The sequence below is a fragment of the Sciurus carolinensis genome, chromosome X, assembly GCF_902686445.1.
Source record: "Sciurus carolinensis chromosome X, mSciCar1.2, whole genome shotgun sequence".
NCBI lineage: Eukaryota > Metazoa > Chordata > Mammalia > Rodentia > Sciuridae > Sciurus > Sciurus carolinensis.
Genome location: NC_062232.1, coordinates 51,746,700 through 51,770,250, shown reverse-complemented (window position 1 = coordinate 51,770,250; position 23,551 = coordinate 51,746,700). Strand labels below are relative to the sequence as shown.

The 23,551-nt window shown below is 38.2% G+C and overlaps 1 protein-coding gene across 3 annotated transcripts in view; it reads left to right on the top strand.

Moving 5' to 3' along the window:
* Ophn1 (oligophrenin 1) overlaps positions 1-23,551 on the top strand; it is a 408,982-nt gene that overhangs the window by 142,536 nt on the left and 242,895 nt on the right. For all 3 annotated transcript variants that reach the window (XM_047536395.1, XM_047536396.1, XM_047536394.1), the window contains exon 4: positions 19,303-19,364. In XM_047536395.1, the coding sequence (XP_047392351.1) occupies positions 19,303-19,364 (62 nt within the window). The remainder of the gene's footprint in view (positions 1-19,302; positions 19,365-23,551) is intronic.

Below are 23,551 nucleotides of genomic sequence, written 5' to 3'. Positions count from 1 at the left end.
TCTCTAAGCCTTCCTCAATCCCAATAATTCTCAAATTTGGCCTTTTCATGATATCCCATAGTTCTTGGAGATTCTGTTCATGATTTCTTACCATCTTCTCTGTTTGTTCAACTTTGTTTTCAAGGTTAAATATTTTGTCTTCATTGTCTGAGGTTCTGTCTTCCAGGTGTTCTATCCTATTGGTTATGCTTTCTATGGAGTTTTTAACTTGGTTTATTGTTTCCTTCATTTCAAGGATTTCAGTTTGTTTTTTTTCAGTATCTCTAACTCTTTATTGAAATGATCTCTTGCTTCCCGTATTTGGTCTTTTAACTGTTGATTGGTGCGATCATTTAATGCCTGCATTTGCTCTTTCATCTCCTCCTTCAATGCCTGCATTTGCTCTTTCATCTCCTCATTAGCTTCCCTGATCGTTTTAATTACGTACATTCTGAACTCCCTTTCTGACATTTCTTCTGCTGTGCTGTCATTGGGTTTTATTGATGTAGTATCTAGGTTTGTTTGGGACATTTTCTTCCCTTGTTTTCTCATAATGGTCAGTTGTCAGTGGGACCCTGAGATATTGCAGTTTTCCACTATTGGCTTATAGTGTCCCAGTAGATTTCCAGTGTATCACCTCCCAGCCTTGAGTAGCCTGATGTCTTGGAGGAATCTGATAAAGCAGCTCATTCAAAGAATACTGCCCCTAGCCCCCTACTGGTTCCACGTTTTGGAACTGGCTCTGTGCGGAAATGCTCTCACTGTGGGCCTGCACCGTGCAGCTGGCCGTGTGGGAAGAGCCCACTGCCGGAGTGTGGAAGACTACCTTGGGAAGACTCAAGCTGCCCTGCCCGGCTCTGCTAAGCCACTTCTATCTGGGCCTCCCACCCGGGCTGAGCTTTACCCAGTGGGCAGACTCACCCGTGGCTCTATTTCAGTCCGAGTCTCTCTATGCCTCCCCCTCTTATCTCCTGGGTTCTGGAGCGACCAGGGGTGCAGTCTCCCTCTAGGCCGCCATCTTGGATCTCCCCGTGAAGAGAGCCCGCAGCCGGAGTGGGCAGAGCCGCCTGAAGAGGTCTCCGGCTGCCCTGCCCTTATCCCTGAGGCTGATTGCAGATCGAGGCTCTCCGCTGGTTCTTTGCAGGAGTACACTGCACTGCAGCGGCTCCGGGACTCGGAGCCTGCTCTGTTCAGAAAGGCTCTTCACTAGCGGGCCAGTTCCATTCCGAGAACCTGGAGAAGCTGGCTGTGTGGGCGGGGCCCACCGCCGGAGTGCACAGGGCTGCCTGTGGATGACTCTAGCTGCCCTGCCCGGCTCCGATAAGCCACCTCTATCTGGGCCTGCCACCCGGGCCAAACTTTACCCAGTGGGCAGACTCACCCATGGCTCCACTTCAGTCCGAGTCTCTCAATGCCTCCCCTTCTTAACTCCTGGGTTCTGGAGCGAATGGGGGTGCAGTCTCCCTCTAGGCCGCCATCTTGGATCGCCCCGTGAAGAGAGCCCGCAGCCGGAGTGGGCAGAGCCGCCTGAAGAGGTCTCCGGCTGCCCTGCCCTTATCCCTGAGGCTGATTGCAGATCGAGGCTCTCCGCTGGTTCTTTGCAGGAGTACACTGCACTGTAGCGGCTCCGGGACTCGGAGCCTGCTCTGTTCAGAAAGGCTCTCACTAGCGGGCCAGTTCCGTTCCGAGAACCTGGAGAAGCTGGCTGTGTGGGCGGGGCCCACCGCCGGAGTGCGCAGGACTGCCTGTGGATGACTCTAGCTGCCCTGCCCGGCTCCGATAAGCAACCTCTCTCTGGGCCTGCCACCCGGGCCGAGCTTTACCCAGTGGGCAGACTCACCCGTGGCTCCACTTCAGTCCGAGTCTCTCAATGCCTCCCCTTCTTAACTCCTGGGTTCTGGAGCGACTGGGGGTGCAGTCTCCCTCTAGGCCGCCATCTTGGATCCGTCAGTGGGTTTTTGACCTGGATTAGATGGTGAAGGGCCTGAGATACCTGATGAAAACTTGGGGTTTATTCTGAACATCATAGGGAGCAATACACAGATGGGAAGAGATCAGGAAGGAGAATGGAGGCAGATTCCCTTAACCTTACACATTGTGGGGATTATTTGGGTGTTTCATTGGAGATCCTCATATTTTAACCCCAAGTTTCAGTCTTGTCATCTTCAGTGCAGGATGTCTACCAGGTAAATCCTGGTAGCAAGCATATTCCTTCTTTGCAAATAGGTTGCTACACCTTCCCTAGAAGGTGGGACTCATTGGGTTTATCAGGTTGTTTGTTTAAAATCAATATTTCTAAATGAACTGTAAATTACATTCCACTCTATCTATCCTAACATGTTTGAAGAAACTCCTTTGTGGACCAAACAGATTAAGGTCAGGTAGAATGTTCCATTAGCCTGCCATTACTACTTTCTGGGAACTGAGAGCATAACGTTTCACATTGTCAGTCCCCCTCCACCAAATTTTGTTCAACATGAATGTTTTTGATTGCTCAACAACCCATAGTAGATCATAAACTTGATTGGACTAAACCAGGGATGAGAAGATAGTCTCCTCTAGGACTTCTTTTGATATTGTACCTGTAAAACCAGTTGAAAGAGATGGCTACGTTTAGTTGTTTTATGGGCCCAGTGATCAGGCATCTTAAAAGAGGTATCGTTAAAATGAAAATGAGAAATATTGATATAAAACTTTGTTTTGAAGAACCAGGAGTTGAATCCTGAAGGTTCAATGATTTCCATGAGGTGGCGGAGAGAAATCTTTTGGTCGTTCAGCACCACTTATGGAGCAGAGATGTCAGTGTTCTTAGTGACATTGGGCACATTCTGGGCTTTTTCTTATATAAATGCATGTATGAATGGAAGATTTTGCCAGACTCCCTTAGTCTAGGCAACGGTTTTTTCTGGGAATAATTCTAGCTCAGTGCATGGTGTGCTGTGGTGGCAGGACCTTGAAGGTTTATGTCAAGTTTTTGGGCTTCAGTTCACAGGGATTTTTCAAATTTTGAAGGAAAGAGACCATGTGAGGCAAACAGGAGTCCCTCTGGGAGTCTGGTCAGTTAGGTTTTAATTCCACATGAATTGAAGTCTTATGGGATGAGGGAAATTGGGAGTGTCATCTTGGAGGATTATAGCCAGATATTAAAGGAAATGGAAAGAATTTAAAATTTAGTAAGCATGCTCAATTTGGGGAGGGTAACAGGATCTAGTTCAATTTACAGGTAAATATCCAAACTGGTATTGTAATAGGGAAGTAGAGGAACTCAATTAAATTTTAGTCAGAGAAGACAGAGATTATGTGCTCATCCATTGCTCACAATTAACAGCATGGTGGAAATAGTTAAACAACAAAGAACAGGTGGAAAATCTGATAATCCATTTTTCCCAGTTTAAAAAAAAAACACAAATCCCTCTCTTTAGAGGGATTATTTTTTTAATTTAATTTAATTTTTCATTGGTTCTTTTTAGGTAAAAGTAAAATAAGGTTGGTCTCATTACATTTGGCATGATTATTTACATAGTTATAACAAGAATGGTAATTTATCTTATGGGTCTTCTTAAGTTTGCGTTACTGGCAGTTTTCATAAGGAATCTCAGATTGAGCTTTGAAAAAAAAAATTTGAGGCTAGGAAGCCAAACCAGGAATTCCCCATCAGATTTCAACTGTACTACCTATAAATTTAGGTAAATTCCAATCTTCTTGAAGTCCCCAAATATCATAAGGTTTGTGGACCTGTCAGGAAGGTATACCTTACCTTATTCATTTATAAGGTTGGGAACCCTGTAAGCCAGGAATGCAGTTATGTTGAGTGAGGAGAATGCTTGGCATAAGTCTTACACCCTCCTTTACTCTTATGGACTTTTTATACCATCCTGCCATGCTTCCTATCTGACTGATCTGGAGACTACTGGTTAGGTGCCAGCCAGGGCCTATCAAGTGGTATGAAATTATCCCAAAGCACTCCTGAGTGTTGACTTCAAGAATAAGTGAAATCAGTTTCTTAGGAGAATCATTCAAAAGGCCCAGGTGTCATTCCTGTCTGCCATTTACTCTTCCCCATTAAAGGTGTTGCTGATTCTCATAATCCTGCTAAACTCTGTCCCTGATGCTATCATATATCCGTGGTAATGATATTTTGAACACTTTAGTTCACTTTTTCTCCTGGGGAGATGTTAAGAGTTAGACACATTGTCTTGGATTTGGCTGCACCTGGATTCAAACTCTGGCCTGTACATTTATTAGCCATATGAGCTTTGGAATGTTTTTTTTTTAAATTAAAAGTTAAGTTTATTAGTATCTTTGCATTATAATATAAACACACTGTATTATAAAATATGGAAATAGAAAAATGTATAGTAATAGCTGTCATTTTCTGAGTGACTCCAATGTGCAAAATGCTTTGCATACATTACTTAATCCTGAGTGCAATTCTAAGAAGGTAAACTCAGGCCATGTGATTAAGAAACTTGTCCAGGATCACGTGGCTAATCAGTTGCTTAAGTGGGATTTTAAATCAATTCATCTAGACTCCAGAGTTTACATATATATGCTTTCCATAAAGAACCATAATTATTTTGATATATTCCCTTCTTGACCTTTTTTTTCTAAGCATAATTTTATGTACATTGTTGTAATCATATGTATAATTTTTATATACAAATTTTGTATTCTTTTTTTGTACAGTGTGACATCATAGGCATTTTGCTTTGTTCATAAAATGTTGTGTAATATCCTTCTTAATGGCTATAATAGTAGTCCATTAAGTGGAGGTACTCAATCATTGGATATTTTATTTGTTTTTAATTATTCATTAGCATTAATAATGTTAAATGCCTACCTTGGACATAAAAGTTCATCCTCCTGTATTCAAAATTATTTTATAGGCATGGCTTCCCAGAAATGAACTTATTAGGTTAAAAGGTATTATCGCGTCCCACCGCGTCCCTTTCTGGCCGCAGAAAGACACGACATACGTCTGAAGCTTTGGAAGTTTATTGTGCACGGTCTTCCTTCCTTTCCTTCCTTTCTGTCCCTCTTTTCTATCCCCTTCTCTCTTTTCTTTCTCTCGCTCTCTTTCCCTCTGCTTAACTCTCGCCTGCTCCGGTCGCTCCGCTTCTCCCGCTCGGCTCACGCCTGCTTCGGCCGCTCCGCTTCTCCCGCTCGGCTCACGCCTGCTTCTGCCGCTCCGCTTCTCCCGCTCGGCTCACGCCTGCTTCTGCCGCTCCGCTTCTCCCGCTCGGCTCACGCCTGCTTCACGCCTGCTTCTGCGACCGCCTTCCACCTCTCTCTTGCACTCTCTTCTGCATAACCCCCTCCCCCAGGAAGACGCCAAGCTTATATACACTTCAACCAATCAGGGGAGAGTACACGAGGTAAACGCGCGGACAGCTGCAGGCATAGAACAGTTACACGAGGGAGGCATGCTCTAATCAATTAGCCACTCATCAGAATTTGCTGGTTGTTTACTATATAGCTAGCCGCTTTTGGCCCAGCGCCAGGCGCCATCTTGACTATGCCCGAGGCTAAACCCCGACAGATCCCCCTTCTTTATTATTAAACTAAGGCTCGGGACCGTGTCTGTCTTAGGTTGAGTGGTCAGCATATGTCCTTACCCGTCATCAGAGTCTGCAGAGCATGCTGCAGCTCCTGTCTTAGGTCGGTACACAGCCACCTCCTCCATTACCCGTCCTTGACTACCGATCCAGCATCAAGAGCCACACTAATGGGGGGCTGTCAGCCTTTAGGGCAGTCATGGCCTGATGGAAGATAATTTGATCTTTCTATCGGCTAGCTCGTAGATGCATGCCAAAACAAATGGAGAGAAGGAGGCCAAGGCAGAGGAATACTATCCTAGCTCCTAAGCCTGCCCACTGTTTGACAAATCTATAAACATTAACAAAATAGACCGACAATTTTTCTAGGTAACCCAGCCGCGGTGCTGAAATACAATACGGATAACACAAACAGCTCTTAAAAGTAAATACATCCCAGTCCCAAAAGTTCTTGCAAGGTATCCACTTGTTGTTGTAGCAAGTCCATTCTCCAATTTGCAAAAAGTAAACCTGCTGTTAGATGTTGGTTCAGAGTCTCTATGATCTGTAAGGCTGCAGCTGTATTTTCGGCCAAATGATTATTGTTACTGTATGGTTGTGTCATTGCTGCTGTTGTAGAGACTGCAATGGCAGTGATCACGGCTGCTGCAATGCCAAAGCCTCTTCTGTTTCTTGATAATAGCACTGGCAATTCTGTATCTGCAACAGAAACTGGGACTGGTAGGAAAGTAGGAATGCGCATCAGAATCCAGCACTGTGAGAGATATTAGTAGTGTTAGTTAGCAGAAACATGAAGAGAAGAAATACACAAGCTGGCATGGGAGGAAAGGTAATATTTCTGGTATAGTTAAGGTCAGCAGAACAAGTTGTCCTACTCTGGGTCTGATCAGCATGATTCCAATAGTAAAGTGCAAAGGTTCCTCCTGTTAAAGCAAAAAAGAAAAAGGCTAGAGATCAGTGTATTCTTGTCTAGGAATCACGAGTTGGGCTGGCAGACCTGTAGAGGGATTGGTGAAAATTAAGAGAAGGAAGGATCATCATTGCGAGGAGGAGCAGCATCACTTGCATGTTGTAAAACTCTGGTCAGCCTTTCTGGAATCCAGACTGGAGTCTGTTGATCCTGTGGGAAGATACAAACAGACCCTCGGACCCTTAGTATATAGAATTCCACTTGTTAGGACATAACTCTTAATAACCTTGTTTTTAGTTTAGTGATGACACAAAGCAAGTTTAAACCCTTTTATTTACCAACCTATGAAAACACCAATAATGTTTAAGTATGTTACCCCATGTAATTTAAGGAGTTAAAAGTACTTGATGTTATTTAACAATTAGCATTTCAACTTTGTAAATTAACTAGACGTCTCTGCAAACACATTTGAGTAATCCCCTACATGTTAACTCCAATTTATTTATTTTATAAAAACCAAGATATCAGACAAGTGTCCTGAACAGGATCTGCTGCCTCTTTCCTGTTGAAGAAAAGACCTAGAAGCAATTGATATTAGACATATTATTAACATCAATATTTATTAGCTTAACCACCTAGAGAGTTGTGAGTTATTTTTAAAGACTATTTTACTTTTATTAGTTTACCCAATTTAAATTGAACCTTTTTAAATCACGTGAATAAAATATTTGGATCCATTTTTAAATTTTATTTTAAGAGCGCTCAGTTTTGACAAAACATGACATTAGACAGCACAACACATAACACAAAATCAAAGGCCTTGTAACTTTATAGGTAAATGTTCATTGCAATGAAACAGCTGTTCAAAAACTTCAGTTGAATAAAAAATAGAACTGATCAAAAAGAAGAAAAAATCATTAACCTAGGTATGCAGGATCAAAATTAGGAGCTCAAAAATACAGCATTAAAGAAAAACAAAACAAACGAAGAATCCTAGAAAATGTTAGTTAAGTTTAAAACGGACACCTTTTTTTTTTTTCTTTTCTTCAGGTTACCCCTCCTCCTTTTTCCCGCTGAGACTGCTGCTGTTTCCCATGGTGAAATTCTAACACTGCTAAGAGCTAACCCAATCACCCAGATGAACCACACAAACAACACGAAAAGTACACACACCACACACACAATTTGGTACCCCTTCATAAATTGAAACTAACTAATTTTTCCGGGCAACGAGTCTGCCTTCTGTGAACTTTTACCGGGCTTTCAGCCTATTAACCTCTCTCTGTTACCGGGCTTAAAGCCTATTAATTTTTCTCTGTTACCGGGCTTAAAGCCTATTAATTTTTCTCTGTTACCGGGCTTAAAGCCTATTAATTTTTCTCTGTTACCGGGCTTAAAGCCTATTAATTTTTCTCTGTTACCGGGCTTAAAGCCTATTAATTTTTCTCTGTTACCGGGCTTAAAGCCTATTAAATTTTCTCTGTTACCGGGCTTAAAGCCTATGAATTTTTCTCTGTTACCGGGCTTAAAGCCTATTAATTTTTCTCTGTTACCGGGCTTAAAGCCTATTAATCTTTTATACTTACTTAATACTTACCTTGGATGTACCCGGGCTCCCGGGTTTCGGCACCAGCTATCGCGTCCCACCGCGTCCCTTTCTGGCCGCAGAAAGACACGACATACGTCTGAAGCTTTGGAAGTTTATTGTGCACGGTCTTCCTTCCTTTCCTTCCTTTCTGTCCCTCTTTTCTATCCCCTTCTCTCTTTTCTTTCTCTCGCTCTCTTTCCCTCTGCTTAACTCTCGCCTGCTCCGGTCGCTCCGCTTCTCCTGCTCGGCTCACGCCTGCTTCGGCCGCTCCGCTTCTCCCGCTCGGCTCACGCCTGCTTCTGCCGCTCCGCTTCTCCCGCTCGGCTCACGCCTGCTTCTGCCGCTCCGCTTCTCCCGCTCGGCTCACGCCTGCTTCACGCCTGCTTCTGCGACCGCCTTCCACCTCTCTCTTGCACTCTCTTCTGCATAACCCCCTCCCCCAGGAAGACGCCAAGCTTATATACACTTCAACCAATCAGGGGAGAGTACACGAGGTAAACGCGCGGACAGCTGCAGGCATAGAACAGTTACACGAGGGAGGCATGCTCTAATCAATTAGCCACTCATCAGAATTTGCTGGTTGTTTACTGTATAGCTAGCCGCTTTTGGCCCAGCGCCAGGCGCCATCTTGACTATGCCCGAGGCTAAACCCCGACAGGTATAAATAATTGTAAGCCCTTTAACCCATATTGTCAAATTTCATCTGAAATTTATAATACTGCTGGGTGCAGTGGTGCATGCCTGTAATTCCAGTAACTTGGGAGAATGCGGCAGGAGGTTATGAGTTTGAAGCCAGCCTTAGCAATGTAGCAAGGCCCTAAGCAACTCAGGGAGACCCTCTCTCAGAATAAGATACAAAAAAGGACTGGAATGTGGCTCAGTGGTTCAGCGCCCCTGGGTTCAATCCCCAGTTAGCCCCCACCAAAAAAAGAAATTTATAATACTTTTGGAAAACAGTGTAGAATTTTTACTTGATCTTGCTGAACCTAAATTTTCTCATTGCTAAAATCATAATGATGAATATTATAATATCTGAGAAGCACATAGCATAATGACTTTACTTTCTCACTTCTTTAACTTCTTGCTATTTTTCCCTTGAAAATATCTAGGGATAGTTAACTCTTCCTTGGATCTCCTTTTAATGTTCTGAAACTGCTAGATATTATTGAAATATATTGCAGTCAATTTTCTAAGTCATGCTTGTGGGGTGATGGTGGGGGTCACGTGATGTTTTTGGTGATGGTGATGTCAGAAGTGGTTATACAGGCCTGTTTTCTTCCTTTTCTTAGCCAATTTTTGTAGTCACCATTCCTCTGAAGAGGGGGAAGAGCCAGACCCTTTCTTCCTCCTTTTTAGTAACTTTTATCTCTCATGGCACTCTAACAGAAAGTCTGATCTCCTTAAAGCTTTTATTTCTTTCCATTAACTATGGAGAATCATTTGCAAGCTTGGCTCTCAGAAGGTGCTGTAATGATCCACGACATTTGCTTAAAAATATATCAATATGCTACCTCTTAAGATCTCATGACTCTTATGTCAGAAATAAATATCGCTCAAATGTTTTGCTTTTTCTCTTGAAACTTTTTCCAATTCACTGTAGACAGGAGCAAAAAAAAGAGTGAATGTGAGAACATTTGGGGAAAAAAACCCACTATTTGTGGAGCAACTGGATAGACAGAAAAAAGAATATGATATGGGTGTTTTGGCTGTATCCAGCAACTCCTTGTCATCTTAGAACTTTAGAAAGAGCACTGAAATGAAGTTCTCTATTAACTATGCAGCTAGCTTTGTTACTGTGGACAAGCGAGTTACAACCTCTGACCTTCAGTTTCCTCATAAATAAAATGTGGTAGTTAGAGTAAGATAACAGATCTGTAAAACTCCAAGAACTTTCGATAGTAAGTGAACAGAATGCAGAGGATACTTTGAAAAGTAGCAGCTGCACAATCAAGGCAAGTGTGAAAACCACAATTCTGGCAGCCATTGGAGAAGACAGCAATGATTTGAAGTTCCCTCAATGCTGAGAAATATCACTCACAGGTCTTGTGTTCTTTGCACTGACTCAGATTGCTTATTTCGATTTTTTTTTCTTCAGGGAATTTCTCGAAACAATCAGTGGTGATTGTTCAGTACTGTTGTTTCCATAGGGGACACAAAGAATAAAATAGCAAACAGGAAGCTGAACAAGAAAACTAAAAGGAAAAAAGTGAATAATAAAATAGCTTTAGAGAACTTTGAAAATATGTGATCCGTTCTTGAAATCTAGATGGTCATGTGTGTTGTAGGGCTTTGCACATACCCAACATGTGTACCTGAATAGAAAAGAACTGAGAAGACTCTAATTTTGTACTTGTGGCTGACCTTGATATTCTTCATAAGAAAGACATGGTGACTAAGGCAGAGTTGTAACTGCCTGGCTAAGTGTTGAAGGCACACCTTAAAACATAAAGCCCTTCAACAAGGTTCACAGTCTTATTGGTTCAAACCATTTAAAAAATATCTGTCAAATCTTTAATGATTTGCTGACCATAAAGCTAACTGATTAGAAACTTTAGTAGCTTCACATGACAATGAATACACAGTGTATATTATTAGTCCATGGAGTCACTAAACCAACTGTAATGTCAAGTACAACAAACCTTGGCAAAGAAGGGGAATTCTGATTTCCAAAGTTGACTATATTACGTTGTTTAAAATGTTCAACAAAAATTCATCAGATGTGAAGAAGTAGTAAAAATTGACCCATGAACGAGGAAGAAAAAAGCAATAGACACTTGTTTCTGAGGGATCCCAGTTATTAGATGTCTTAGACAAAGAGATTTAATTAGTTATTTTAAACATATTCAAATAAATAAATAAATAAATACAAGAACCTTTGTCCAAAAGACTAAAGAAAAGTATGAGAGCACTGCCTCACATGATAGATACTACTGATAAAGAGGTATTTTTTAAAAAGGAACCAAGTAAAATTTCTTCAGTTGAAAAACACAATAACTGAAATGAAAAATTTACTGTAGGGACTCAACTTCAGAGTTGTATTAGGAGAAGAAGGTATCAACAATTTTTTTTTTTTTTGTGGTGCTGGGGATTGAACCCAGGGCCTTGTGCTTGCAAGGCAAGCACTCCACCGACTGAGCTATCTCCCCAGCCCGGTATCAACAAATTTGAAGACAAGATAATTGAGCTTACTTAACAGGAAGAAAAGAAAGAAAAATAATTTGATCCATTTCTTTGATAGATCTAGAATGGTTATTGTCATCTACTAATGGTTCCAGTATAGATGCAAAACAATAAGTGTCCTATGCTTTCAGTCTGTCTGATTTTGGCAGCCAAGATTGAATAGAGATGTATGTGAGGAGTGCCAGGAGAAAGAAAAACAATTAAGAAAAATGAATAGAACCTCAGAAGCTGAAAGGATATGATCTAGTGTAAAAGCACATATATAATAGGAATTTCGGAAAAAGAAGAAACCGAGAAAGGAAAGGAGGAATATTTGAAAAAATATTGGTCAACATCTGCTAAATTTTAGGAAAAATATGAAGTTTGTATATCCAACAAGATCAATAATCTTGAAGGAGTATAAACTTGAAGAGATACACACCTAAACACAACATAAACTGTCAAAAGACGATGTCAGAGTATTTGGGAAAAATAAGAGAAAAATTACTTATTATGTACAAGGGAATCTCACTGAGATTAAGAAGTATAATTTTATTAAAAACCATAAAGAGCAGAAGTTAGGAGTATATTCAAAGCACTGAATAAAAGGCTATCAACCAATATTATATACCCAGCAAAACTAATCATCAATAGTCAAGAAGAAATTAAGGCATTCTTAGGTAAACAAAATCTTAAGAGAACTTATTACTAACCAGTGTGTACTAAAAGAAATAATGAAGTAACTGCAGTTGAAGAGCAGTAGGTAACTCAAATCCACATGGGAAATAAAGATCACTAACCAAGGTAATTAATAAACATAAACATAATAAATTATGTTTATAATTTTTCTGTTAGATTTAAAAGACTACCACATAAAGCAATAATTATAAAAATGTATTGATGGACTTACAATGTACATATATGTAATTTGTATGACAAGAATAGCACAAATGAGGGAAAAAGGATGGAGCTATATAGAACCAAAATTATTTTATACAATTGAAATTAAAACAGTATTAATATGAAATAAATTATTATAATTTAACATGATAATTATAGACCCCTGGATGACTATTATGGCAAACACACACATATATACATATTTATATTTATGTGTAATGTGTACTACATATAAATATATAGAAATATGGATGTTAAAAGAGCAACAAGGCAAGTAATGGAGAAATAGGAGTAGAGGAACAAAAGGCATATGACCATTAAAAAATAATAGAAAAATGAAAGTCCTACATTATTGCTAATTACATTAACTGTAAGTAGGTAAACACTCTAGTCAAAAGACAGAGATTAGTAGAATGGATACAAAAACATAATCCAACTATATTGTCGTAAAGAGATGCACATAACCTTAAATATGTAAGTAAGTTGAAAATAAGATTGGAGAAAGATATGCCCTGTAAACACTATAAAAGAGAACTGGAACACTTATATTAATATTAGACAAAATAGTCTATATGATAAAAATTGATAGAGCAAGAGAGATATTTTATGATCAAAGAGTCAATATAAAGGGCTTGAGTTGTGGCTCAGTGGTAGAGCACTTGCCTAGCACTCATGAGGCACTGGGTTCAATCCTCAGCACCACATAAAAATAAATAAATAAAATAAAGGTATTGTGTCCATCTACAACTAAAAAAATATTTTAAAAAGAATCTATATAAAGAGAAGACATGGACTTGAGATGTAGCTTAGTGGTAAAGTGCTTGCATAGTAAGTATGAGAGCCTGAATTCAATCACCAGTACTGAAAAAGAGGGTGGGGGGTGAGACAAATATATAAATATATATCCACATAAAATAGAACTCCAAAGAATGAAGCAAAATGAAAAGAATTTAAATGATAGACAACTTAACAATAGTAGTTGGAGATGTCAGTACTCTACCTTGAATAATGAGTACAACAACTAGACAGATCAAAAAAGAAATAGAATAATTGAACATTATAAAGTAACTAGGCCTAGTAGACACCTACAGAGTATTCCACCTAAGAAGAATATATTATTTTCAAGTGAACATGGAATATTCTCTAAGAGAAATGGCTGCTTTCTCCCCAGAAATTTTCAAGGTAATAGTAAAATTTATATGGAAGTTCAAGAGAACCAGAATAACCAAACCATCCTGAAAAAGAATAAAGTTGGATAATTCATATTTCCCCATTTCAAAACTCATTTTGAAGGTACTGTTATGATGATTATGTGTTACTGGCTTATGGCCAGATATAGAGATCAATGGAATAGAATGAAGGGTCCAGAAATAATCCCTTAAGTTATGGCCAATTGATTTTGACAAAGAGTCCCAAAACAGTTCAGTTGAGGAAAGAATTGTTCTCCAAAGAGTGCCAGGTCAACTGGGTAACACATGTGAAAGGATGAATTTGGATATCTACCTCATTCCATATATAAAACTTAACTCAAAATGCATCGACAACAACAACAACATCAACAATCTCTCTGACTCCTTTTGTAGCATAAAGTGTTTAGGACAAGAGATCAATGAGCATTTCCATTTTTTCCTATTCAGTCTTTCTGAGAAGGGTATTTATCTTCTCTATGCTAAGGGTGAGCTGTGAATGAATTTGTGGTGTTTGGAAAGGTGACTTCCACATGTGCTATAGTGTGTGCCACAACTTAATCCTAAGAAGAAAGAAATGTCATTGTGTTGTGTCTTCTGTTGATTCTGAACATACTTTCCTCGATATCAGGAATGCTGAACTAGTTTTCCAGTTCTTTTAGGAAGGGATATCTATTGAAAGATTTTTTTAAATTAAAATATTAATTTGGACACATTTGTTTTTCTAGACTTTCCATTTGTTCTCTGTAATTCAAATACCATTTGGTGTTATACTTCATGCTGTGGGGGGAACGTTGCAGAATTTTAAGTGACCCTACAGACACTAAAGACTATCTTAGCTCAGCTTAGCTTTATTTTGTGTGTTTGGCTCTAGAATGGTAGAAGGTTGTGAACGGGCAGAATAGGTTATGTGTTGTTTACTAGGTAATGAAACTCCACAGTACTACCTAATTTTTTTTTTCTTAGAGCAACATCCTTACATAGATTTGATCATGCCTTTTTGACAGGTGAGGAAACTGAAGCTCAAATCATTTATCCAAAGTCACACAGCAAGAAGATGATAGAATTAGGTTGCCAATCTTGGTCTGTTTCTCTCTAAAATGTACTTATCTTCTCTTTCTTTATGTTGTCTCCTGTAATAGAATTCACGTCATCTAATACCCATCTGGTGTTTTTTATAACATCTGTCCTTATCTACAATCCTGTAAAATCTTTCTTCAGATACCTGAGTAGAATAAAATGGAATGCAGAGAGATGGATTTCAGCTTACTCTTAAGAAAAGAGTTTTTTGTTTCAATTTCATTGATTTCAGCTCTGATTTTAATTATTTCCTGTATTCTACCACTTTGATATTTTTCTGTTCTTCTTTTTCCATGGCTTTGAAATGTAATGTTAGTTCATTTAGTTGTTGACTTTTTATTCTTTTCTTGAATGTGTTCCATGCAATGAATTTTTCTCTTAGTACTGCTTTCATAGTGACCCAGAGATTTTGATATGTTGTATCATCATTCTCATTTACCTCTAAGAATTTTTTTTTATCTCCTCCCTGAGGTTTTCTGTTATCCATTCTTCATTCAATAGCATATTATTTAGTCTCCAGGTGTTGGAGTAGTTTTTTATTTTTATTTTATCATTGATTTCTAATTTCATTCCATTGACTTTAAACTCTACCATAGAGCAATCATAACAAAAACGGCACGGTATTGGCACCAAAATAGACAGATAGACCAAAGGTACAGAATAGAAGACACAGAGACAAACCCAGATAAGTATGGTTATCTTATACTAGACAAAGGTGCCAAAAACATACAATGGAGAAAAGGTAGCCTCTTCAAAAAATGGTGCTGACAAAATTGGAAATCCAGTAAAACAAAATTAAACACCTATCTCTCACCCTGCACAAAACTCAACTCAAACTGGATCAAGGATCTAGGAAAAAGACCCAAGACCCTTCACCAAATAGAAGAAAAAGTAGGCCCAAATCTTCATCTTGTTGACTTAGGACCAGACTTCCTTAACAAGACTCTCAAAGCACAAGAAATAAAAGCAAGAATCAATAAATGGGATGTACTCAAACTGAAAAGCTTTTTCTTAGCAAAGGAAACAGTAAATAATATGAAAATAGAGCCCACAGAGTGGGAAAAAATCTTTAGACAGAGCACTAATCTCCAAAATTTGTAAGGAACTTAAAAAACTTCACACCCAAAATACAAAGAACCCAGTCAATAAATGGGCTAAGGAATTGGGCAGACACTTCATAGAAGAAGATATACAGGTAATCAACAAATATATGAAAAAGTGCTCATCATTTCTAGTAATTAGAGAAATGCAAATTAAAACAACCCTAAGATTTCATCTTACTCCAATTAGAATTGCTAATATTAAGAACACAAGCAATAATAAGTGTTGGCATGGATGTGGGGGAAAAAGGCACACTCATACATTGCTGGTGAAGTTGCAAATTGGTGCAGTCACTCTGGAAAGCAGTATGGAGACTCTTTAGAAAACTTGGAATGGAACCATCATTTGACCCAGCTATCCCACTCCTCGATTTATACACAAAGGTCTTAAAATCAGTATACTACAGTGTAGCAGTCACATCAACATTCATAGTGGCTCAATTCACAATAGCTAGATTATGGAACCAACCTAGATGCCGTTTAATAGATGAGTGGATAAAGAAACTGTGGTATATATACACAATGGAATATTATTCAGCCATAAAGAAAAATTAAATTATGGTATTTGCTGATGAATGGATGGTTTTGGAGAATATCATGCTAAAACCAAAGACTGTATGTTTTCTCTGACAAGTGGATGATGATACATAATGGGGGTGGGAGAGGGGCAAGAGGAGAATGGAGGAACTTTGGATTGTGTACAGGGACATTGGGTGGGAGGGGGTGGGGGAAGGAAAGATAGTAGAATGAAACAGATGGTATTACCCTATGTATATGTATGATTACATGAATGGTGTGAATCTATATTGTGTACAACCATAGAAATGAAAAGTTGTACCCCATTTGTGTATAATGAATCAAAATGCAGTCTGTAAAATAAATAAATGAATAAATTAATTAAACAAAGAAGAAAAGAGTTTTTAATAGAGACATCCTGAATAGATGGAATTACTTGCCTTAGGAAAAAGCATGTGCTCTGTCACTTGGGGGATAAACAGTCCCAGACAAATTGAGTCTGTCAGTTTTTCTGGAATGTGGAACTTTCAGTTTTAAAACTCGCATAGTCCTGTGCACACAAATTCAAGCTGATTACTACTCTCGCTAACGTATGATCAGTGCAGGATGACTGCAAATAGTAGGTATTTCTAAAGGTTTGAAGCATTATGTGAATAGTTTCATAATACTATACGACTCAACCCTGTTACTGTGAAACAAGGTGTTACCTTGTTGCTTGTGATTTTCAACCTAATGTGTAAAATATGATAAAAATGAGCCACGGTCAGTTGAGTAAATAGAGCAAGAATAAAGCTGAAAGGGCACAGGAGAGTAAATAGGTCTTACCACTGCCTGAACCATGAGAACATAGCCAAGTTTTCATTCTCACTTTGTTTTGTTCATTCATTTTTATTGTTTTGGGTTAATACAATAACATACTCCCAGATGGTTAAGCTTTATTTCCTGACTTGACACCTGGGTGTTCCCTCCTGCAATTATGTTGTGTCTATCCATCAAAGCTTCACTTTAGCAGGCTGTGATATAATAAGCATATATTTGGTCTTGGTCCCTGATTCTTCCAGAGCCTCTAAACCCTTGAAATTTCCTGAGGGCTATAGGTCAGACAATTGTCTTTTGATATTCATAAGTCCTCTTCATCCACTCCTGAGTTTATGTAGATGAGGTGACTCTTGCAAAATGGAGGTTGATTTGTTCTAGGAACCAACCATTGTGGCTAGAGGTTTAGATCTTTCAACCCCACTCTCCAACTTCCAGGGAAGGGATGATGCCTGGAAATTGACTGTGCTTTAATCAATCAGACCTGCTAATAAAGCCCCTGTAACAACACTAAACAATAGGGTTTCTGGAGATTCCAAATTGGTGAACACATGACGGGTTCTGGATGGTGGCACATCTAGGAAGAAGGGATTCTGCACCCCTTCCCACACACCTTGCCTTATGCGTGTGTTCTGTTTAGTGGTTCCTGAGTTGTATCCTTTAAAATACAAGCTTGTATTAGTAAGTGTTTTTCTGAGTTCTGTGAACCATCCCAGGAGAATATCAAATTCAAGGAGGGGTTTATGGAGCCCTCCAATATATAGCTGTTTGGTCAGATGTGCAGTTCATATCCTGGAAATTGTGACTGACATGGAAAATTGAGGGGACAGTCTTCAGGGGGCTGAGACCTTTACCTGTTGTGCTTGTACTTACTCTAGGTAATTAGTCCTGTAATTGAATTTTAGGACAGTCAGTTTCTGGAGAGTTAGAGAATTGTTTAATATTAGGGAAAACCCCACACATTTGGTGTCAGAAGTTTTGTACAATACAGGAAAAGAGTTGAATATTTTCCTTTACAGGTGAATCTGGGTTTAACTTGTGTGGAAAAGTGCATTGCATTGATAATTTTTAAAGCTCCTCAAGAGATTCTAATGTACCAGGGTTTAGTATCACTGCTTTAGACCCAACAAGGAACAGAACTAACATTTATTGAATGGTTACCATGTGTGTTGGGAACTACACATGTATTATGTCATTTAACTATCATAGCAACCCTGTGAGCCCAGAATTATTCTAGATAAAGAAAATGGATCTCAGAGAGATTGAGTAATTTTTCTAATGTCACACAGCTAATAAGTCAAATGTGTTTTTTTACTTTACCACAGTGCTTCTAAAATAAAGAAAAATGAAACAACGCTTTGCAAAACTTTTTTTGCAAATTCTATTTCATTCCATTCCTATAACCACTCTGAAATAATAATTACTAATATTCTCCTTTTATTTTTATTTACTTAAATTTTTTTGCTACCAGGATTGAATCAGGGATACTCAACCACTGAGCCACATCCCCAGCCTTATTTTGTATTTTATTTAGAGACAGGGTCTCACTGAGTTGCTTAGCATTTTGCTGTTACTGAGGCTGGCTTTGAACTCTTGATATTCCTGCTTCAGCCTCCCAAACTGCTGGGATTATAGGCATGTGTCACTGCACCCAGCTAATATTCTCATTTTAAAGATGAAGAAATTAAGACATGCAAAGGTTAAATTAAGAGAAATTTTTCTAGATTGATGACTAGTGGAGCAGGTACCAAGCTTAGGTGTTGAGGTTGTAGAGCTGCCATTCTTTATACAGCAAACCCATTTCTCCTCCCTTAATCTTTTTGCTTGTCTATGAAATGAGAGAATTCCTAGCTTATTCCTAAGGATAATATGATGAATAAATAAAATATTAAAGAACTCTTGAAGGGAATATTAGTCATTTTATTTCTGTGTTTAAAATACCTGACAACAACAACTTAGAGAAGGAAAAGTTTATTTTGCACTCAGTTTCAGAGATTTCATCTGTGATTGGTTGACTCCATTTCTCTGGCCCAAGGTGAAGTGGAACATCATGGTGGAAGGGTATGAAGAGGGAAACGGAAGGAGAGAGACCAATGTGCCAGGGACAAAACATAAATCCCAAAGGCATGTCCCCAGTGATCTACTTCCTCCAACTACACCCCACCTGCATACAGTTAAAACCTGGTAGTTCATTCAAATGATTAATCCATCAAATGGTTACAGCTCTAATCACTGCTCTACCTCTGAACCTTGCTGCATTGGAAATCAAGCTTTCAACATATGAGATTTTGGGGGGATATTTCTAGATTCAAACCGTAACAGTAGGAGATTGGGAAAAATATGAAAGAAAGAAACATTGAATCAGTCTTGGAGACATTCCCTTTGATGGTCTTAAATTTGATTCCTTACTTCACTGGTTGTGTGAGCTCAAGGCTGTTTGGGACAGATCTCTTTCTACTTGTCTGTCAAGAATCATGATTAATTTGCTTTGTCTTTTATTCTCTCCTACCAGCTGAATCCTTCAAGGAATTTGCTGAATTGCTCAATGAAGTAGAAAACGAAAGGATGATGATGGTAGGTCATGTATACTAGGCCTGGAGCTGAGATCATGACTGATATTGTTTTTGTTTTTTTTTGTCTTTTTTGATTTTATTGACCCTCTGCTATTTCAGGTTCTGTTTTATGGCTTCCTGATACTGTTAAAAGAGTTAATTGATATGGTTGTTGTGTTTCAAATTACCACCCCAATGTAGTTTGGCATTAGGTAGAAGGAAATTAATATGGTAATTCCATCCCTATTCATTTCAGCAAGAAAGAATTTCAGAGGAACTTAAACTGAAATTTTGAACATGTTAACTAAAGTTGCAGTCTTTAGTGTTCTTAATCAAATTTTCTAGTAATCTGTTTCTCAGTTACCAGAAATACTAGCATGAGCTTTATTTGTATTTGATGAATTACTCTTCTATTAAAATCTATACAGTGACTCCCCACCCCTTATATTTAAAGCCTAATTTTGTAAAACAAATAGACAAAGCCCATGTTTAGAGTACTTTAATGTTTGGAAAAATTGAGTGAAAAGTACAGAGACATCTCATATATCCCCTCATTTCCCCTATTATTAACATCTTGGCAGTGTGGTACTGTTTTTGTAATTGATAAGTCAATATTGATACAGTATTATTAACTAAAGACCATAGTTTAGTTTTCGGTATACTCACTTTGTATCACATTCAATGTGTTCAGTAAACGTATGATGACATGGCTCCATATTACCATACAGAATAATTTCAGAGCCCTAAATATCCCCTGCCCAACCTGTTCATCCCTCCCTTTCCATTCCACAATCAAAACCCTGGCAACCACTGATCTTTCTTTTTCCTATTTTTTTCTTTTCTCTTTTTCCATTGGTGGTACTGGGATGGAACCCAGCGCCTCACACATGCTAGTCAAGTGGTCTACCACCGAACTATACCCACAACCCATTACTGTGTTTTGACTTTTCCAGAATGTGATATAGTAGGAATTAGTAGGCTAATAGTAGCCTTTTAGATTGGACTCTTATATTTAGCAATATACATTTAGGGTTTGTTTATGCCTTTTAAGGCTTTATAGCTTGTTTCTTTTTATCATTAAATACTATTCCATTTATGATATATCATGGCATATTTGCTGATTAACCTACTAAAATTCATCTTGGTTGCTTCGATGTTTTGGCCATTATGAATAAAGCTACAATAAATATTTAGTATGTAGGTTTTGTGTGGATGTAAGTTTTCAACTCATATGGGTAAATACTAAGGGGTACACTTGCAAAATCATATAGCATGAATGTTTAATGTTTTAAGAAACTACAGAACCATCTTCCAAAGTATATCATTTTGCATTCATACCACCAATGAATAGGAGTTCCAATTTTTCCCTGTTCTTGTGAGCATTTGGTGTTGTCAGCGTTCTCAACTTTGCCCACTCTAAAGTGTATGTGGTGGTATCATAATGCTGTTTTAATTTGCAATTTTTTAATGGCAGATGATGTTAAACATATTTTCATATGCTTATTTGCTGTCTGTTTATGGGATTTCTTTTGTCACATCTTTTGTCAGTTTTTAAATTGGTAGCTTGTTTTCTTATTGAGTTTAAGCGTTGTTTGTCTCCGTAGCTTGGTGGCTGAGGCAGGAGGATTGTGAGTTCAAAGGCAGTCTCAGCAGTTTAGGGAGGTCCTAAGCAACTCTGCAAAACTCTGTGAAACTCTCTTAATAAAATATTGAAATGGGATGGGCATGTGGCTCAGTGGTTAAATGCCCTGGGTTCAATCCCTGGTACCAAAAAAAAAAAAAAAAGTTCTTTGTGTATTTTGGATGCCAGTCCTTCATTCAATTTGTTTCACAGAAATTTTTCTCCTATTCTCTGGCTTGTCTTTTCATTCTTTTCTTTTCATTTTCTTTTTTCTTTTTTTTTTTTTTTTTTGGTACTATGGGACTGGGAATTGATCCCAGGGATACTTGACCACTGAGCCACATCCCCAGCCCTATTTTGTATTTTATTTAGAGACAGGGTCTCACTGAGTTACTTAGTACCTCACCATTGCTGATATTGGTTTCTTTTTTGTTCTAATTAGTTACACATGGAAGTAGAATGCATTTTGATACATTGCACAAAAATGGAGCACAGCTTCTTCCTCTGGCTGTACATGGTACAGAGTCACATCTGTAGTGTAATTCTTACATGTATATAGGGTAATAATCTCCATCTCATTCCACCATCCTTCTCATCCTCATACCCCTCCCCTTACCTTATTCTCCTCTAAACAATCTGAAGTTCCTTCATTCTTCCTCCTCCATTATGGATTAGCATCTGCTTATAGAAAACATTCAGCCTTTTTTTTTTTGGTTTGATTTATTTCACTTAGCATGATATTCTTCTCTGGCTCCATCCATTTACCTGCAAATGCCATAATTTCATTCTTCTTTAAGGCTAATATTCTATTGTGTATATGTACCACATTTTATTTCTCCATTCATCTGTTGAAGGGTGCCTAGGTTGGTTCCCTAATTTAGCTATTGTGAATTGAGCTGCTATAAACATTGATGTGGCTGCATTACTGTAGTATGCTGATTTTAAGTCCTTTGGGTATAAACTGAGGAGTGGGATAGCTGGGTCAAATGGTGGGTTCATTCCAAGTTTTCTGAGGAATCTCCATACTGCTTTCCAGAGTGGTTGCACCAATTTCCAGCACCACCCTGATGCTGGCTTTTGTTCAACTTGTGATCCTCCTGCCTCAACCTTGTGAGCCACTGGGATTACAGGCATGCACCTCTGCACCTGGCTTGTCTTTTCATTCTTAATAGTGACTTTTGCACAGGAGAAGTTTTTAATTTTAATGAAGTTCAGCTTATCATTTTTTAGTGCCTTTGGTGTTTTATCTACAAAATCATTACAAAACTACTATCACCCAGTTCTCCTATGCTGTCTTCTAGGACTCTGTATATTGAGGTTTGTAATACATTTGAGTTAATTTTTGAAAGGTTTAATATATGTGTCTAGGTTCATTTATCCATGTGGATATCCAGTTGTTGCAGAACATTTGTTAAATGTGACTGTCTTTTCTCCATTGAATTACTTTTTCAACTTTACCAAAGATCAATTGGTTATATTTGTGTGGATCTATATCTGTATATTCTATTTCTGTTGAATGGATTTATTTGTCTTATTTATTTCTCCAACAACACATTGTCTTGTTTACTATAACTTTATAAGTCTCAAAGTAAGGTATAACCTTTATAATCAGTTTGTCATTATCTACAAGATAAGTTGCTGACATTTTGGTAGGGATTTGATTGAATCCATAAATCAAGTTGGGAATAACCTTGTATCTTAAAATTATTTATTCTTGCTATTCAGGAACTTGAATTACTTCTCCATTTATTTATATCATATTTGACTTATATGATTAGAGTTTTGTAATTTTCCTTATACAGATGTTTTACATTTCTTGCTAGATTTGAACCACAGACTTTCATGTTTTTGTGGAGTCAAATTATTTTAACAGTTTAAAAGGTAAACTCTTTTTGTGATCCCTAGACCAGCAGCACCAGCAGCACCTGGGAAATTGTTATAAATGCAGTATGTCTATAAAATTAAATATGGAAATACCTGTGTTGACCAATATTCATTTTTATTAGGACCATGAGGGTAAGGTGGGAACTCCGTTGAGAATAACAAAGTGGTCTAACTTCCCATTCTTTTACTGGCATTACAGTTCTATTAAACTCATTTATTCCAATAATAAGAGTATTTTTATCAATTATCACCCTTTCTTTTCAACAGTGGGGTTCTGGCATTTCAGAACATTGCTCACATTTCATCTAGACCCCTAGAGAAATAGGTTTGAAAGCAGAATTTTGATATAGGGTAATTGGAGAATTAGACTCTAATTCTAGCTCTGCCACTAAGTTACTTTTTGACTTCAAACTAATTACTTTGTTTCTATGGGTCTCCCTTTTATTTGTATAGTGGGAGAAATCATCCCCATCTCTTATGGTTATTATGGAGTATACAAAATTATATAGTAAATGTGTTAGTGTTTTATAAAGGGGAAGATTGTCAATTATTTAAGTATCATTTTTAGTTATCTTCAGTTATTCACAAGATTTTCCACTTGTGCAAATGTGACTTGAGAAATTTTCTAGCTTAAGAAATTTGCTAAGTGTACTAAGGAGAGACCAATATGGGTGGTTTATCTAAAACCTCATAGATGGCCCCCT